The 18,975-nt window shown below is 48.5% G+C and overlaps 1 protein-coding gene and 1 long non-coding RNA gene across 3 annotated transcripts; one reads left to right on the top strand and one right to left on the bottom strand.

Annotated features, from left to right (window-relative positions):
• Window positions 1–1,951: 1,951 nt before the first annotated feature.
• SLCO4A1 (solute carrier organic anion transporter family member 4A1) lies at window positions 1,952–17,169 on the bottom strand. 2 transcript variants are annotated; one of them, XM_023939640.2, is made up of 13 exons: window positions 16,937–17,169; window positions 16,766–16,809; window positions 15,831–16,278; window positions 14,510–14,600; window positions 13,497–13,618; window positions 13,082–13,193; window positions 8,619–8,773; window positions 7,759–7,954; window positions 7,059–7,224; window positions 6,306–6,478; window positions 5,882–5,946; window positions 5,196–5,344; window positions 1,952–4,424 (listed from the first exon to the last, which is right to left on the bottom strand). In XM_023939640.2, exons 1-13 carry the CDS (start codon window positions 17,115–17,117, stop codon window positions 4,275–4,277), a joined length of 2,052 nt encoding a protein of 683 aa, XP_023795408.2. In that variant the 5' UTR covers window positions 17,118–17,169; the 3' UTR covers window positions 1,952–4,274. The 2 variants fall into 2 exon arrangements, with proteins under 2 accessions (XP_023795408.2, XP_023795407.2); XM_023939639.2 differs by lacking the exons at window positions 16,766–16,809; window positions 16,937–17,169 and having other exon boundaries at window positions 15,831–16,738.
• Window positions 17,170–17,808: 639 nt separating this feature from the next.
• Window positions 17,809–18,135, top strand: LOC111938074 (uncharacterized). Its single transcript, XR_002868873.2, has 2 exons — window positions 17,809–17,940; window positions 18,040–18,135. It is a non-coding gene; the product is annotated as an uncharacterized LOC111938074 (long non-coding RNA).
• The last annotated feature ends 840 nt before the right edge of the window (window positions 18,136–18,975 follow it).

Raw genomic sequence — 18,975 nt, 5'->3', positions numbered from 1 at the left:
AGTGTTACTTGATAATGAAGCAGGCGAGATGTAACACCACAGAAAATTCAAATTTAATGTGAGATTTGTTCTTCTGTGCATCTCCTAGAAATTGGATGGCAAGTCCCTGGCTGGAGAAGACAGAGAGCACCTCATTAGAAGGAGCAGAATGGTCTCATTTTCCTCTTCTAAAATTGCTGCTTGCAGGTCAATATGAAAACTTGAGGGAGGACAAGAAAATTCTGGCATTCATTCTGATCTGGAGAAAGTTATCTGGCCACAGAAAACGTCAGCACATTATGCTTCTTCAAATCCCCTGCAACTGTGATGGAAACCCAGCTCTGCTCCCACTACAGAGCCACAGCCACCCCTCACACCTGCTGGCACCCTCACATTTGCTGAGTTTAGGCTGCCCTGGCTGGGAAAACACACACATCTCCCTTAACCTACCACTCCTCTTCTTCTGTTTGATTTTAAAGCAAGTTAGATATATTATTAATTATGAGACTGGCCTAGAGACCAATGGGCTCAGCATGGAGTTGCACCTGGGCCAGAGCACCTGGGATTATTCCTGTGCTCCAAACCAAACATCCTTTAAACTCCAGGAGAATACAGGCAGGCTTGTCCCAGAGTGAGGCAAAAGGATCAGGCTAATAGCAGCCCAAATTATAACATCTGAAGAAAGTCAAAATATAAAAACTGCCCTTTGAATGACAGATCAGAGCCCTCCATCCCTGCTTGGGAAGGGAACACTTCAAATAACAATTTACCAGCTTTTGTAGAAATCATAAAGCTGCTCTGTTTGAGCACTTACCTGTTGCACAGCTTTCTGCTTACAAATTGTGTATTTTCCCCAGAATAATGTATCGCTAGACACCAAAATTTTAACTTTGGACCTTATTTGGATGTCATAAAACGTTATTTATGGTTTTGCTGTTGCAAAGGTGCAATCCAGTGCAGTGATTTGATTTCTCTCCTTTCCCTAAAGCAGCAGGAGGCTGCTGCCAGCAGCACACGGAGGTGCTGGCCATGGCACCGTGCTCCATTGCCATCTAGTGGCACCTTCCCAGTCGAGTGGCACCTTCCCCAGTCGAGTGGCACCTTCCCAGTCCCAGCTGGGCCTGCACAAAACCCTGACCCACACATCCCTGACCCTTAGGAAAAGAGGGGGTTCTTCCTCTTCACATCACATCACGCCAGTCACGTTCTCTTTGGTTGGCGGGTGTTTCCCGTCCTGCATGACATGAAGCCGAGTATAAAAAGTGAATTGTCGGTGTTTGCTGCCAGTCCTGTCTCTGGCACCAAGGCAGAGGGCTGCAGGGATGGGGCAGGGGAAGCCAAGGGCTGCAGCTGCTGGGACAGGGAGGAATCCAGGCTCTTCTGCACACCCAGGCACAGGAGAGACCGCGGCAGCAGGAGGAGGGTGGGAAGCTCTGCAGAACCATCTGTGTGTCGCTCAAAGCTTTTATTTACTGGCATTTTAAAACCTCCAGGAAGCTTCCAAACAAACTCCTCGGCAGAGAGAAGCAGTTCATGGACTGCCTGGGATGTTGCCCACAATAAACAACATCCAGTTCCTCCTGCCTGCCCTTCCTTACCCAGAGCAGGGCTGGCAGACACTCCAGGGCTTTAGCAGGGTTGGTCTGTGAATGAAGAAGGGAAATGATTCTTCTTCCCCAGCAACCACAAAGCTCTTTTTGCCCTCCAAAGCAACAACCCTCTGTCTCAGGAGGAGAGGGTAAATCAGCAGGAGCCACCAACCCTCAGGGCCTCGATGTCACCTGATGCCTGAAGCTCCTGTAGCCATGAGGGGCTTTATTAATGCCACAAATTAAACACAAACCTGAGTTCCAACCTTCTTCCTCGGAGATCCCACGATGACCTTGCAGCAAATGGCACCATGGATACACCCCTGGTAAGAACTGCAGCTGGGAAAGGGTGACAACCGAGGAAAAACACACACACAAGGACCTGTGAAAGAGTGCTTATATTTCTATGCTTTTATAGCAATAAAATACTTCATATCAGACTGGGAAACGTACTTCCAAGTATTTTAAGTTACCTGTACACCTAAACAGCCTGTTTATGGAACAGGAATGCTATGTTGCTGCTTACTAAAATCCTTGAGTTACCAGTCCCACAGCAACATAATAAATGCCCAGAATCCCATGAGCTTTTATTTATCTCTGGAAACGACACACTCAGATAAAGCTCATTTTATAAACACTAAAATTGTATTGCAATATGCATATATATATATGTATATACACATATACATATATATATATATATAAACTTCTAACTTTCATAAATACATCATACATAAAATACTTTCCCAAAATACATTCATGCATTTCCCCATCCAAGATCCCTGCTTGTACCCAAAGTGTCTAAGCTGGGAGGGGCAAGGCCTGGACACAGGTTTGTGTTTGCAGGTGGATCCAAAGCCAGCTGAAGGTGTTGGGGTTAAATCCTGAATCAGTGGGTCTAATCCTGCCTCCCTAGAGAAACAGGGCTCTCCTGCACACTGTGCCCCATCAAAGCTGCACCAGCTGCCCATCCACAAGCAGCCAAAAGCCACCATCCATCTCACCCTTATCACTTTTAGGTTTTCCAGCAGTTACTAGAGAGTGAAACAGAATCATGGAATGGGTTGGGTTAGGAGGGACATTAAAGATCATTTTGTTTCAATCCCCTGCTGTTGGCAGAGGTATCTTCAACTGGACAGTTTTGCTCCAAACCCCACCCAGCCTGGCACTGAGCACTTCCAGGGATGGGGCAGGGGATGCACAGTCTGTCCCAGCACTCGACAGGGGATGGGAAACAGGAAGGTCACCACGTGGCTTTGGTGGAAGGGAATCTGTGAATGGAAGAAGCTCCATGACCTGAATATCCACCACACTCCCAGCAGCACCATGCCCATCTGCAACGGGAACACTCTGAGAGTCACTCCTTTCCTAATGAAGGAAGCAAATGCCCATCCTGTGCCCATTTGTGAAAGCATAAATACACAAAATATACAAAAACATCTACAAAGTAATTCTGAGTGGGAGCTGGCACCAAGGCAGTGCCAGTTCTGCAGCTCAGGGATGCAGGTCCCGTGCCCTGTGCCCGCAGTGCAGGGTGCCAGGGGCTGGCCACAGCCTCCCCTGGGGATGCACCTGCAGCACGTGGCTGTGCAAACTCTGACACACCAAGCACTAACCTGGCCTGCTCTGCACTCTGAGGGAAGCCAGAATCACCTGTGCCCCCATTCCAGTTCTGCCCCCCTGATCAATACTGCAAGAGCACATTCAAAGGTCCTTTTGGGAGCGCTGTCCTCTCTCCTTGCAAGCATGGCATTTACAAGCCAGCATCCCCCTTCCACAAGACAGACCCATCCCTCAGGCTACTGCTCTAGAGACAAACTAAATTCACTCCAACCTTTCCATTTACCCAAACCCACTGTCTTTACAGAACAACCCAAGAGAAACATTGCATAGATCTGTATCTCACATCCTCCCACGCCCAGCGAACAGCAAGAAGTTCAAGTTTTGCACAGTACATTACAAAAGGCATCACTTTTAAACAACACAAATAAAAAAAATGAAGTGTCACCACCGTGTAAACCCTGCAATGAGTGAGGCAGTGAGTGTACAGTGCTAGGCAGCTCTGGGGATGGCTGCTCGTAGTGTACTGATGCATTTGCTAATCAAATCTCCTCTCCCAGCAATAGGAACTTGCATAATGAGAGAAGCTGCTCCTGAACAGAGTGATCCTGTGTGTCACAGGAAGGAGGAGGACACTGCCAGGGCTGTGTGCTTTGCATGCAGCAGTTCAAGGGCCAGCTGACCCCTCTGCAGTGCAGACTGCAGGACAGCAGTGCTCCTCCCAGGCTTGGCAAGTCCCAACAGGAGTTTTGCTACAGTTGGCTTTACAATTGAGATATTCAATACAGTTGGCCCAGATCCTCTGGTGTTTTAAACCCCACATGCTCCATTGGAGTTACCAGTGATTACTTCCACGAGTGGAGAACATGGTCCTGGCTTGTCACAGACACAGAATAAAGCTACAGTAGCCCTTTCTTTAAATAAAATTAAATAACTGCACGTGGCACCGGCGCACAACTTTAAATGTGCTTCTGCCATTAAGAAAATAGCAAAGCACACCAGTGGTTAATTAAATTATTTATCTCCAACTAAAAAAAGAATAAAAATTTAAAATATTACTGTTGATTTAAAAACCCCTTGGGAGACTGCATAATGTCTTCTCGTGGTATTTCTGAGGCTGAGGAAGTCGCTTGCATGTGGACAGCACTATAAATCCTCTTCAGCTGGCAGTGAAGGCTTGTGCTCCTGGAGGTCACTGGTGCCATTTTCGGATGCATCTGAGCTGCCTGGGGCTGACTCTGGGGGTGGGGGCTTGTAGAGGAAACAGGCCACTATAAAGAAGGTTGTCCCGAGTACCTGCAGCCATGGAGACACCCCATTACTGTCTGCTCTCCCCCAAATCCAGGTGCCCACCCCACATCTCTGCTGACCAAGCTTTGGGGAGGAGGAGATGTTGGCCAGCCTGGGAAGCAGAGCAGTAGACAGAGGGGATAAAAATCTGAATTTAGCCAGCCCCATAGCAATGGGAATTTGGAAAAGTTCAGCTCCACACAGACACCTGGAGCACAGTGCTGCATGAGCCAACACTGCCTCAGCCTTTTGCTGGAAGGCTTTTGAAAACCTCTTTATCACAGCAGCTGCTAAACACTACTATCTAGGGCAAGTGCTTATTTGGGAGCAGTTAAAATGCTGGTTTTCTGCTAATAAATAAAACCCACAGCTCTAAGCTCTCTTATTTTCTAGCAGTGACTGGGGAATGGTTATTTACAGCCTGCCCACAATGCCATCCCTCACTCTCACTAATAAACTGCACTTAGATATTTTACTCCATTTCTAGCAAAAATCACTTTGGTTGCTGTTGGAAGGGTATATGGTGCAACAGAAGCTGTAAGCCTAGAAAATAATGGGAATTTAACAGAATGATGGTGTCTGGAGCACCATTACCTGATGAGAAACAAACAGGGCTTTTGCCTTCCCTGAGACATTTCTTGTGTGAAAATTTAATTTCATCTGGGGGTGGGACAGATCAGGGCAATGCAATTTTGTAAAATTCTTTCCCAGAGCAAAATGTTGTCCCCTAAAGACCTGATTGCTTTATCAGGGAGTGGAGTGAAGCAGCAGCATCACCTTGTAGACCAGTCCAGCGACGAGGGTGTATCGGCTCATGGCTGAGTTCTGGTAAATGTAGCAGGAGCCCTGCTCGCCACACTGGTCCTGCCAGAGCAGGCAGGATTTATCAATCATGGATCCAAAGGCAATGGGGCCAGGGATGCCTCCTGTGGGCAGAGAAAGGGCACCTTCAGTTTGGGCAGCACCTACACACCAGCCCTTGCAGAAAAGCACCAGGTTCTGCTGATACCATGATTAAGAGAACTCATCCTGCAGCATCCAGAGCCACCAGGTATCAAAAAAATGTGCTGAATTTCAAGATCTGAGAGTCCAGCAGGTCTTTTGGCCATCCTGACCTACATGTTGCACAAGAGCCAAAAGAAGCTCACAGGAGCTTCAACACCTCTGCATTTGTTGACTCTGTTAACTCCTCTTTTTACCTTAAAATAAGGGCACACTGGCAGGACATTGAACCTCTGTCATCTGTGATGTTTTACAGAACCCTCCATTCAGTTTGCAAACCTGCAAAGGGAACTGGTTGTCCTGGATGACAGCAAATACAAGAAAGCATCTTCCTTTTCTGCAGTGTGTGTCCTATCCCCTTCTTTTCCAACCCAGTGTGTTTTATTCTTGGGTGGCAGCTTGGCACACGCCTCCCAGAACCACCAGACCATTCTGGAGTGCAAATTCCCTCTGCTCCATACCTAGTGTTCGTACCACAATCCACTGGATCCCGAGTGCAAAGGACCTTTGTCTGTCAGAGACACACCTGGGGAAAAAAAGGTGTTTGTTTAAAAATGCTGCACCCCCTGCTTCACAACTCCAGGTCCTTGGGTACAGCATGCCTGGGACCTCCATTCCTTCTGGAGATTTAGGATCACCCCAGTGAATTCCCTCCACCCCTGTTGTAAATGTGTGCACCCCTTGTCACAGGACAAAGCTTCTAACGCTGGAATTTCCTTCCTCAGCAAGACTGGGACAGGAATTAGTCCTGATGTCTCCAGGCTGCCACTAACTCAGTGGTTCCCATCACACCTTTCCCATGTCTGATCCAACAGGATAAAGCAGAGAGGAGGATATTGAGGCTTCCTGCAGTGCTGGCAGAGGATGAGGCCATCCCATGCTTACCTCAGGGTGGCAGTCAGGGCAGGAATGCTGCTCAGGAAGGTGAAGAGGATGACCACAAACATGAAGCAAAGGAGCAAGGGCTTTTTTGCACAGGAGGAGGTGCATTTCCCTGCCTCTGCTTTGCCAGAGCCAGGCAGGAGGGCTTTGTCCACACAGCTACACTCGTGGTAGACCTGGGAAGGAAAGAGAGGTGGGGGCTCTGCTGAGGAGAGCATGGTGACATCAAAGCTTTAAAAATAAGAAATTCAGGGAGGGCAGAAAGCAGCTGGTTGGACTCCTAGAACGAGGTGGAAATCAAGCTGCATTTTTGACACACCTCTGTTTCCAAACAGGTCAATCAAGGAAGGGAAATTAACTCTGCCAGGCAGCTGAGTATCACCTCTACCCTTCCTAAGCCTTTCCCTGACTCCATGAGCAGCATGCTGGAAGGATGAGGAGATGCATCATGTTCATTCAAAACCCAAAATGAGCACCAGGACAGAAATCAGGTGCTTACCAAGCTCCCTGCCTTCCTGGGTGATTTCTCCATGGATTTCAGCAGTTTGTCCCAGAATGAGGCAAAGAGGATTGGATACAACGAGAGAAGCAAAGCAGGGTGACCTCAGAGCACCTTCTGCCTTCACCTCACATGGTACCTGGGAGCACCCACCCAGCCCCGGCTGATTTTACACTGATTTGCAGCAAAGCTCAAACCTTTTGCAGAGCTAGCCAAATCACTCCAGAGATGTTCATCCACAGTGCTTTCAGACCTACCTTCTTGCCATTCCTGAGGTTTTCAGCCACCCTTTTGCAGCCAGCATGGCAGGGAGAGTAGTACATGATGTGGTCAGTGCCACAGACAGGGCTGTAGGTCTCCTGCAAGCAGCCACACTGGGCATTGCAGGCTGCTGTCAGGTTGAGGTGCCCTCCTGGCAAAGCACTGAGGGAAACACAGGAGCAGTCAGTGAGCAGCACTTTACAGGAGGAAATGGGGAGAGGAGGGGACAGTGGGAGTTGTGATGGATGCCCAAGGAGCATAAAGCCAGGCTTGGGAAGGCTTTCATCCCACCAAATTGTAACCATGCCCTGGAGCTGTCTCTCCCACAGCCACCAAGAGACTTTAAGTGACCAGCTCTTAGGGTGACACTTCCATTCAAAGAGGACATTCCCACTTTTGGTCCAGTTTATGCCACTGGATGGAGATGGGGGCTGCTGCAAAGGCAGCTGTAGAGTCGAGCCATCTCCCATCCTGGTGCTGCTGATCTTCCCTCTTTTACTAACTACAGAGTCTCTTCCATCCATCTCACTTCAAAACTTAGGACATCTATTTTCTGTGTCTCAGCCTCGATATCTGCCTGTAGGACTGATCAGACACCAACTTTCACCCCCAACACACCCACACATGACTGGCACTGTGTGCTTGAGCTATCCTCCCGAGCCCCTCAGGACAGACAGACGGGGTGGGTGTTGTCACCTTCCATCGTACATCTGGGTTACTCCTGCCATGGGCATGTTAGGGCAGTGGATAAAAAATATGAATATGGCCAGCAGACTCGACACTGTGCAAAGCAAACACAACTTGATGATTCCTGAACAGCGCAGTTTAAATTTATTCACGAGGAATCCTCCCAGGAATGTGCCTCCCCCTCCGGCTGGTACGACCAGATAACCTGAAAAACAAGAGGAAAAAAACCACAAGTGAGTTTAGTAATGTCAGCAAGGAGTTTTCAGGTTTGAGTACATTAATTGCAATGTGTTTTGCATATAAATGACCCCTTGTTTTCTGTGTGGCTTCTTGGTGGGAGTTCAGTGGATGTTGCTGTAGTGGGTGGTCCTCTGTAACAGCCCAGGCTATCAGCCTGGTACAGCAGCTTTTCCTACCCAGAGATATTAAAACTGACTCTTTAAGGAGCACATCATTAGTGCTGATGGTTTTTGGGCACCATTCTTTGGTCTATGTTATGGCACTTAGGTGAGGATCCTCCCAGTTTTGGGATGCTGACAAAATATCCCTGGTAGCTGTGACATCCCTCCTCAGAGGAAACGTTTAGCCAGTGTTTCCTGGGGATACACTAGCAGGAATTACAATTATTTTGCCTTCCTCTAGAGGGTAACAGATGGCTACAGAAGTGACATGTTTTCTCCTGATGTCAGTAGATGCAGCTCTGGAAATGCACTGGGTGTAGGTGTGCTGATAGGCAATCTAACAGCTGAAGAGGATAACCAGTCCATAAATTAAACTGCAAAGCATCTGTCTCCACTCTAAACGAGCTAAAAGTGCTCTTCTATTTATTGGCAAAATGGGAAAACATTGCAAAAACATGGTTTCCTTACCAAAAAAAGTGGCAGCTTCAGAGGCACTTAAACTGAACTGAGACTCCAGGAATTTGGGTCCAAACGTGGACATCCCAGCAATCAGGGTCGCCTCGGTTGCTCCTGCTAAGCAGAGGAAGATGAAGGTGGGGTTCTTCAGAAGTAGCAGCACTGACCTGGGAAGGACCAATATATTGGAATTGAATCACTGATTTCAGGCACATTTTGATTTCAGGCCTTCTAAGTCAGAAGGATCACATGTAAGACAAGGCAGCATCCCATCATCCTGCAACTCTCTGACAGGAAAAACACCAAAAGGGAGTTAAACAGGGATTGGAAGAGCTTTTCCAGTCAGTGACACAAACAATGTATGTGTGTGAATCACTCACAGTAAGGGCACCCACGACTTCTACACGGATGATTTCAGCAGTCATTTTCCAACATTTAGGGTCAGGCTGAGTACTTCCTCTTTTTAAACAAGGCAATACAGAAAGGACATTGACCTCCATCATTTCAAGGTTTTATTAGTGCCTGTTGGCAAATATCTTGGGACTCCTGGCTCAACCAAGAGCAACTTGTGTTACATCCTCACAAACACACATTACTTGTGCACCCACACTCTCAGAACAATAACAACCTCTGATAACCATGGATGTTTTGTAACTCAGGGGAAATACCAAGCAAACCTTTCTGTATGGAGGAAACACCTCCAAGACACCTGAGAAACAGAAAGCAATCTTTCTGCCACAATCTAAGCCCAGTTTTACTTGAAGCTTAACGTATAAATTGAGTAACTCCATTTCATTTTGACCCGCTGGGATTCAGGAGAGAGCTGCAGATATGACTGAAAAATTGCCATGTGTCATTTACATGCAGATCCAGCAACAATTCCATCCCTGAGATGCAGAAAGGCCCTCGGGCACAGGGATGGTCTCAATTATCTCTCACTATCTCGGATATTGGACTAAGAGGACTGACATTGCTTTGCAGGGGATGTTTTGTAACGAGCTTCAAATGCTGCCCCACGACTTCCCCCAGCCAAGCCCAGACCAGTGCCACGGGTGATTCCATTTCTGGGATGGGCACAAATCCTGCAAGGGTGATGCCATGGGGTGGTCACTGAGCAGGAGAGCACAGTCACCACCTCCTGCTCTGGAGGAGATGTGAGATCAGAGAAAACCTGCCTTGGTACAAGCAAGGGAGAGATGTGCTGAGGCTCAGAGTCAGCTTTATGCAACTTTACTCACATGGAGAATTTCACTACATCAAAAGAACAAAGAAGCTGAAAGACAGAAATACCACACATTCCTACACTTTGATTGCAGAGGGCTTTACACGGCCTAACTCTTGGGATTAGTTTAATGTACTATTTTATTTTCCAGATCTTTTGGACTGTGCTTAATTTGGAAGCATAAAGCCTAACATTTTAGTGAGAAAACACTCGTAGATCTTGTGGCTGAGGCAGAAAATGGACAGTCCCTTCACCTTTTTATGGAGAAGAGTTGCTCCCTGGCACTAGTGTGACTTTGTGCCCTCTGCCCAAAAGTTACAGCCTGGACTTGCCAGTAGGAAAATGCAAGAGAACTCCTTTCAGCACTAAGAATAAGGATTTACTAAATTTAATCTGTCTGAAGACATAAGATGTAGTTGTGAGGAGCTGTGGCACACAAAACCTTACCAAAGACAAAACAAACTTTTTTATTACATCAGCAGGACTTTAAACACAGCCAGAAATCACCTAACTCTTGAATAGTCTTGGCAGTGCTCAGTTCTTGCAGCCAAAGGGATTTCAGCAGGTCCAGCACTACACAGAGAAGAATCCCACCACCTAAAAAAGCTGATCCTCCAAGGCTTTACTGATATGGGCACATACAGGAACTCTTTCTCACATAATGGTCCTCTGAGTAGGTTGGGACCACCTGCACGATCAGAGCCTGCTCCTCTGAGAAACACTGGCATGCCCAGGACACCCCTGACTGTACCAGAGTACAGACACAAGATAATGAGGCATTAATAAATGGATATTTCTACAATTTTACAGCATGGGAATGGGGGCTTTTCCAGCACAAAACAACACCCACTGTCACCAGCACCAAGGGAACAGAGGGTACTACATGCATCCCACAGGAACATAAACCAACCTCCCTTTGCAATGTGGGGAAGCTGCAGAAAAACCATGAAATGAAACGAATCCAGGAGTGGTCAGTGAAATACTGACCACAGCTTGCCAGGCAAGGGAGTGAGCCTCACAAACTCCACGCTGCAGCTTGCAGGGACAAAACCTCCTCTTGGTACAGCTCTACACGCCCTCACTTTGAGTCCCTCTGCTCTGGCAGGAGGGGTTACTCCAAGAGAGCAATCATATGGAAGCAGAGAAAAGAAAATGCTATTTTAGCGGGCCTTTTCAACCCAAGAGTTAAGACAGAAGTGTCTCCAGGGCAGAGGATTAGGCTGTATGGGCTGCATTCCTGTAAGCTCCTGCTGCTCTCAGGCAGCGCTGTGAATGCAGCAATTCATTAACCACACTGAGAAAGGACCTGATGGCACGGAACAGTATTTTATTTCATCAGCATTTCTGTTTATCTTTGTGAGACTGTTACTGCCCATACTGTGAGAAAATGTGTGGCACACGATCCCTGGCTAGCACAAAAGGAACAGTGAGTGTCCTTTGGCCTCACCCTCCAGCCTGGTACACGTGTCCTCAAGAGCTGCCTGCACAGATGGGATCTCCTCTTTAATGCAAGTTTCCAGAGCAGAAAGCCTTGAAGGCACTTCCCTTTTATTAATCAAAACCAGGAACCACAAGAGTCTGTTTGGTTCCTGCTTTCAAACCACACTGAGGTCTGGATTGGTCTGAATTGTCTGATACAAGTTCCCACCTTTGGGTATTTGTTATTCAGGAACGAGGTGTGCAAGATGCTCCTGGAGGAGGATTGTCTCTGTTCCTGCTGCCAGACAGCAGAAACAGTGGGAGCTTTGTTCCAGACAAACAAGAAAAGCATCAACCACTGAATTTCATCCCTCTCTGCTGCCCCGTTTGTGTTGGTTTTAGTCACAGCCTTATCGCTATTTAAATGCAGGTTTTGAATTCAATTTCCGTGAGGAGAACAAGCCATGACCTCGGAAAATGGCACCCAGTCAAGAATGCCATTTAATAACAGCACTGAAATCTGTTCAATGTAATATTCTTCATAAAACTGTCTTAACCCCTGGTAAACTTCCTAGGAAGCCTGCAAGAATTTCAGATGGGTGTGAGTCGTTGTGTTGACACAACACAGCTCGACTGGTGCTGAAAATTCCTGTTCTGAGCACCTGCTTCCATCCTCCCCTGCCAGCACAACAAAGACCACAGCTAAAGCTCAGAAGTGATTGCTGGCAGCAATTGGGGTTTAGCAACACCGTTTGCCTTTGCAGGGAGCAGCCACCACACATGGATAAAATCTCCTCCCTAAAAATGGTCCTGGGAGAAATAATAAAAAAAAAAGAAAAAAGGAAGATGCCCTTATTGACTTCAAGCTCAAAAAGGAATCGATATCCAGGTATTTCCACAACATCCAGAGCCTCCATGCCAGCTAACCCCAAGCAATAAATAAAGCAGCACCTCTCCCCCTGCCCTCCATTGAACTACAACCCAACACAACAAAAAAAATATCATAAAATATTTTAAAAATCCATAACAAAAATCTGTGGTTGAAAGATCACATTTTATTTTTGCCCCTGCTTTGTTCCCACCACAGAGCTGAGCAGCAGCTCAGGATTAAGCAAGTTGCTGTGTCACTGCCTTGCTGGAGAGATAAGAAGTAGTGAAACATAAAAGGTGGCTGGAAGATGTGAAGGCAAAAAAAAAAAAGGAAGCCAAGAATAAAAGAGTGAGGGAACTGAAAGTTACAGTGTGCTGTATCTTGTTCCCTGGCTTTGGAATGAGCTGTGAGAATCACAGGGCCTGTTTAATCTCGTTTCTCATTAAAAATGACAACACAGGGATCTAAGATAAGTAAAAATAGAGGAAAGAAATAGAGCCCCGAGGGGCTGGAGAGCAGGAGCTGTTGGAAACATGCAATTGGGCCAGGTGAGGCCAGGCAGAAGCAGGCAGGCAGAAATAATGCTGCTGGGGACAGGGAGGGAGGCAATGCCTGGGCATCTCCCATCATCTAAAGCTTGGCATCAACCCACTCTCAGCGAAACTCAGTGTGTGGCACAGCACTGCAGGTGGACATGAGCTTCAGAAAACCCAGATGGGACCAGCCACTTGTGCCCTGCTCCCCCATGGGCTCCCCAGCACCAGCTCTGTTCAGCCTCTTTGCCAAGAGCTCCCCGACCGTGACAGCACCGGGCACCTTGACACCTCCTCTGCAAGAAAGTGTCATTGATTGAGGAAGGGCAAAACCTTTGGGCTGGCAGGGCTGAAGGGAAGCTCAGCTTGGGCTCATTCCTCTCCCCTCTGCAGAGGGCTCCCTAATCTCTGTGTGGGGTGGTTTTCTCACCGAGGCAGATCTTTCACTGTTTTCCCAAAATCTGGATCCGACGCTTTTTTGTGGCTCCCATCCTTTAGCTGATGAGCCTCTGACACCCTCATAACGATGTAGCGCTGGGATCCTGAAAATGAGAGGCAAAGGGAACGAGGAGCCTGTCAGACACGGGATGGGGATGCTCCTGAAGCCGTGCATTTGCAGGGGGAGAAACGCAACGTGACATCCTCCTTCCACCAACAGCTGCGAGGGAGGAGCAGTAACACAGGCAGATGGAAAGCCAAAGGGGTGAAATCCATTTAGGAATTACAACTCAAAAACACAGGAAGCTCTTCCTTTGCTCCACACGTGCATGAGGATGGAAGCCCTGGGGCCAGCGGGAGCACAGCGCAGCCCCGAGCCCCGAGCCCCGAGCGGAGCAGCTCCGTACCTGGGAGGCGCTGGGGGTAGCCCAGGATGGGGATGGAGATGAGCAGGGAGGCGGCTCCAGCCCCCAGGAAACCGATCCACCAGGCCCCCACCCACAGCGTGTTCTCGGGGGCGATGTCAATCCTGCAAGGAGCAAAGTAAAGGGACACAAGGGAGAGAGGCAGAGGTTGGAGACGGAGCGGGGCAGCTCCGTGTGCCTCTGCCTGAGGCTGGCAGGGGACAGGGGGGCATGGGGGGTGACAGTGGAGGAAACTGAGTGATCTGATGGATGCCACGTCCTCCATCCTTCCTGCACAGCACAGCACTGCCTCACCGGAGCACAACACAAGCCCAGGAAATCACAGCATTTCATTCCCATTTAACCTCAGGTTTGCACATTCACCTCACTCCTTTTCAGCCGTGCTTTGAGGGTTTCCAAGATCCTTGCTCCACCCCAAAAACATTCTTTGCAAGAAAAGCAGAGGAAATAACCAATTTCTTCCCCTGGAAAGCCATTCCCCCTTTTTAATCCATTCATCTGGTCTAGTAAATGGTGTCCCTGCCTATGGCAGAGGGGTTGGAACTAGATGATCATTAAGGTCCCTTCTAACCCAAAGCACTCTGTGATTCTATGATCTACCAAAGAGCGCGTAAGGAAACAAGAAAAAATTACAAATATTACAAAGCATCCTGGTGGGATGACTGGGAGGGCAAGCAGCACTGCTGGGAGGACTACTTCAGCAGGGAACTCATTCAAAAAATTCACCTGCTGCTCACAGCCTCATTAGCACAGGCAGTGCAGCGTGAGGAGGGATTTAAGCTGACAGGTTTGTCAGCAATTTCCCTCCAGCAGCAGCACTAATGCAAACCACCCTCCCAGCCTCCCCCTCCTGCAGACACACCACCCAACACCCCAGGCACAGTTCCACCCAGCCACCAGCTCATTGCTCCAGATCATTGTTATCATTTTTTTCTACCCCAAAGGAAACACAGAGCAGAAAGGAAAAGGAACAAGATTATTTTTTAACGACTTACTCTCTGCCAATTTCAGTATAAATATTTAGAAACATTCCTCCTACCAGATAACCCGCTGCAGGCCCAAGGATTGCAGCAGTGTAGAAAACAGCTGAAAGGGAAAACAAGTGGTGTCAGACAACCAGCAACACGTCAGCCAGGGATCCCCAGCCCGATTCCCTCCTGGATGCAGGATGCTCAGCCTCTGGCTGCCTCACACCCTTCCCCTAAACCACCAAGACACAAACCCAGATCCCTCCAATGAATTTTCCTCTCATGCTTCTGTTCTAGGGAAGCTTTTGCTTCCAACCTGGAAAGTTTTACAGTATGGGGCAGGCAAAACTGGTTCAGAAATTAACCATATTTAGCAGTGATGCAGCTGATCCCACTGCCACATCCTGAGCCTCAGCAGTGAGCAGCAGGATTCTCTCCCCACTGACAACACCACTGTCTACACCAAACACAGCACCACTGGCACTTATTTCAGTTTGCTGTTTAAACCATCAACTTGCTGATCATCTCCTGTGATCTCCTTCCCTCACTACACAGCCTTCTGATACAGCCTGGACAGACTGATACATTTTCAAATTACTAAAAGATCACCCTTTGGGCACTTTCACCAGGAGGACTGTGAGCGTTTGGCAGCTGCTGGGTGACTAGGGACACGGAGGAGCGAGCTGAGCCTCTTCTCTTGGCTGTGCTTTGCACCAGCAGCAGCTGAGCAGCCCAGTGACCACCCCTGCTGTGCTGAGGCCTGAAGGGATGATGATCTAAAGATTTAGGTTAAATGATGGTGATGAAACACTGGCACAGGCTGCCCAAACAGGTGGTGGATGTTCCATCCCTTGAAACATTCAAGGTCGGATCGGACGGGTCTCTGAGCTACCTGATTGAGCTGCAAGTGTCCCTCCTCATTGGACTAGGTGACCTTTAAAGGTCCTTTTGCACCCAAATCATGCTGTGATCCTAAGCCCCCTTGCAGGGATGGGGGTATGGCCTCATGGCTGTCTGCCAGTGATGCTAATGGGCTGGTGCCGTGCCAGGAGCGGGAGGCACTCCCCATCTACACCCAACTCACAGAGCTCACGCTTTTCCTCCTGGTAAATAATCAAAACAGCTATTAATAAATAAATAAATAAATAGATAGATAGATAGATAGATAAATAAATAAATAAATAAATAAATAAATCCACAGCTGCCTGATTTCCACCTCTCCCCTCAAAGGGAACACAAGGCTGAGCAGTGTCGGGAGAGGCGCTCCCAGTGTGGGCTGGCCAAGGCAGAGGTACCATCACCTCTCCCTGTGCCACCACCCTGCCGCTGTCCCTTCAGCCCCACTCACCAATGTACACAGGGGAGTAGTTGGTCTTGACGTTCTCATCTAAGTAGGTGACACCGAGCGTGTAGAGCGGCGTGGCTCCCATCCCGTGCAGGAACTGCCCCAGCATGAAGACAAACCTGTAGCCGGAGAGGCTGGAGGCAGCCTGGGAGCAGGGCAGGCTCTGGTTGCCCCCACAGACGCCCACCAGGGCAGCCGAGCGTGCCTCGTACTGCCCCGTGGTGAAGTGGGGCAGGGCGAAGAGCAGGGAGCCCAGGCCCATGAGCAGCACCCCCCAGCCCAGCCAGCGGGGCTTGTGGCCGTTCCCGCCGAAGTAGCTGACGAAGGTCAGGCAGATGCAGGCCGCGATGTCGTAGGAGCTGGCGATCAGCCCGCTCTGGTAACTGCGCAGGTCGAAGCGGCGCTCGATGGAGGTGATGACGGTGTTGATGAAGCCGTTCACCGTCATGCCCTGCAGGAAAGAGGCCACGCAGAGGAAGAACAAGACCCCTTTGGACGTGTTGCAGAGCTGCAAGCAGCCGGGGGTGAAGCCCCCCCAGCCGCAGGCCAGTTCCTCCCCTTCGGCAGACACGTATTTAATCCCTTCTTGCAGCGGCGTGTCCTCCTCGGGCGGGGCGGGCGAGCAGAGGGGCTGGGAGCAGGATTCGGAGGGGCTGGCAGTCCCCGAGGAGGCGCTGCCATTGCTCAGGGCCGTGCTGTGGCCATCCCTGGCAGCAGCTGCAGCCAGCGGCCTGCCCGCCTCGCCAGGGCCGGGGCACGGGCAGGAGAAGTCGAGGGGCTGGGCGAAACAAAAGCCATTTTCTCTGGTGGAGTTCTGGGGCATTGCCATGAATGGGAATGCGGAGTCCGGCGGTGGATTGAGGGGGGCTGCTGGCCAGGGTGGCTCTGTAGGGCAGCGAGGACCAGCCTGTCCAGGAGATGCAATTTTCAGCACTTACTTCAGTAGGGAGACAGCGAAGGTCTGGGCCAAGACCATTCTGATCTGTGCAAAGAGAATTTTTACATGCCTTTATATAAAACCATGCTCAAACCCCTCAAATATTCTTTTTTTCTTTTTCTTTTTTTTCTTTTTTTGTAAACAAGTATGATCATTTCACTGTGCAGTTCACCTGGTCGTGTGCCTTCCACCCTGGGATGTGTTGGTACTTCAGGTGTCAGGGCATCACTAACATTACAGAAAAGAAATTCGAGAGCCTTAAAAGAAAAGCACCTCAAAGGCAGTGTCCTCACTGACTGAAGCCCCTTATCCCTCCTCTGATAAAAACCTGGTGACATCCCCACCACCTCCATCCCCCCTTCTTCTCCTGGCGGAGAACAGCCCACACAGCTACAAGTTTCCCACTGCTAGAAGTCCTTTGGTCTCTCTTTCTGCCAGTAACAGTTTATAATTATCCTGAAAAGTTTCCACAGTCAGATTGATTTTATTCCAAGCCCTCAGATCTGTTTACAACTATTCAGTAAAATCCTTTCTATAACTAATTAGACTACATGCCATTTCAGAGCAGGCTGGAGGGCAGAGGCAGCTGACTCTAACCTGATTACTGATGCAGACTGCCTTCTTTCACCCTGTTCCTGTGCATTGCAGCACCTGACCGTGCCAGCAACCAAGAGTATTTTTCCTTAAATGCCTTGGCTGAACTATAAATGATGAAAATAATAAGGTTCTCCCTTGAACACTGGTCTTAAATGTGCAACAAATGCTAGGCGAGAACTCTTTTATTAGAAAGCATCTTGTATTTCTCAATAATTTTGCCAATATCTGTTCGAGAAGTTCCCACAAAGATGTTCCCCCTGAGATGACAGCCTCATCAGCATGGAAGAGGGAAAAAGGGATTTTTTTTTCCCTGATAAAATGAACTGTGTTCAGATGGCTGTAACCTGGGAATATTGCAGCCTTTGGTGAAGACTTTAATACTTATCTGTGTGTTGCTGTAAAATATTATTGACTTTGTTAAACATATGTGATTCTCTGCACCAGCAGGTCTTGCAGGCACTGAGGCAGGACTGAGCAGAAGGTGCTGCTCCCACCCCAGAAGGGCAGAGGACATCCCACGTGTGCTACCAAATCCTAAACATTCACGTCAGTACTGCTACAACACATCTGGTCCTCAAAGTAGGTTAAACAAATGAGGTCCAACTTTCATTTGCAAATGATTTTATCTTAATTACCCTGTCTGGGGAGCAGAGTGCATGGACTATTTCCTATTTCAAGGTCCAGATTCCAGCAGGGATTTGATGACAGCGCAGGGCAGGTGAGCCTGGTGGGCAGGAGGGCACTGCTTTGCAGCTCCACGCTGGACTCCTCCAGGTAACTCCTACCTTAGCTGGCCAAGTACAGCCAGGTAACTTCAATGTGTAAAGTGTAAATGTAAAAACTGACTGCAGGGGTTGAAATTTTGCTGCAGAGACAGACTTGTAATGTGCTGGCACAAAAAAAAATTATGCCTTGGTGCAAGGCTCTATTTTTTCCACTTTTTTTGCCTCTCCAGTGTTCTTATGACTCTTACAGCTCTAAATCTGCTTCTCATCTTTGGATGCAATATTGGAAGCAATAAATAAGCCTGCTTTAGCACTCTGTTAAAGTCAGAAGTGATTATTAGGCGCTGAATCAGGCTCTAAGGGGCGGAATGGTTCATACTCATGTAAATCAAACGCCTCCTTGCACAGCAGCCAGGACTGCAGCTGCACCCTCCTCCTATCAAACTTGTATCAGACTCATGTCTGATGTTACACTTGACTGCACTTGTAAAGAAGGTTTCTTGGCTGGGGATTGATTTTGCTCTCACTGATTTCAGCAGACAAAAAAAGCACATCTCTGTTCTTACCTGATATGCAAGCAGGAGTCGTGAGCTCCCAAACTTTCACCCTGGAGGAAAGACTCCCTTAAACACTGGGATCTCTCCTCTGATACCTCATGAATTTATATTGATATTCTGGTATTTCATAAGTCAGGAAAGAGATTACAGCTCTTCATCAAAGCTTTTATTTCCCTGGTAGCAGCAGGCTGAGCCACTGGACCCAGGTGACCACATCATCCCCCCTCCAACTCCTGCCACTGTCAGTGCGAGTTAACAGCAAACAGGGTGAAACATTTCCAAGAAAGCAGCCAGCCTTTCCTCCAGGCAGCAGATGTTTTCCCCCACCCAGA

This window comes from Cyanistes caeruleus, chromosome 16 (genome assembly GCF_971803275.1).
Source record: "Cyanistes caeruleus chromosome 16, bCyaCae1.hap1.1, whole genome shotgun sequence".
In the NCBI taxonomy this organism is placed as follows: Eukaryota; Metazoa; Chordata; class Aves; order Passeriformes; family Paridae; genus Cyanistes; species Cyanistes caeruleus.
Note: the sequence above shows the minus strand (reverse complement) of the source record. Positions and strands in the feature narration are given on the sequence as shown.

Excerpts from the sequence above, each read along its gene's own strand:
- SLCO4A1 (XM_023939639.2), bottom strand. The coding sequence starts at position 16,656 with ATGGCAATGCCCCAGAACTCCACCAGAGAAAATGGCTTTTGTTTCGCC. Across the intron at positions 8,774-13,081 it reads ACAGTGAAAGATCTGCCTCG|GTCAGTGCTGCTACTTCTGA; the intron begins GTGAGAAAACCA and ends GGTCCTTCCCAG. Across the intron at positions 6,479-7,058 it reads ACCTCAGGAATGGCAAGAAG|GTCTACCACGAGTGTAGCTG; the intron begins GTAGGTCTGAAA and ends TTTCCTTCCCAG.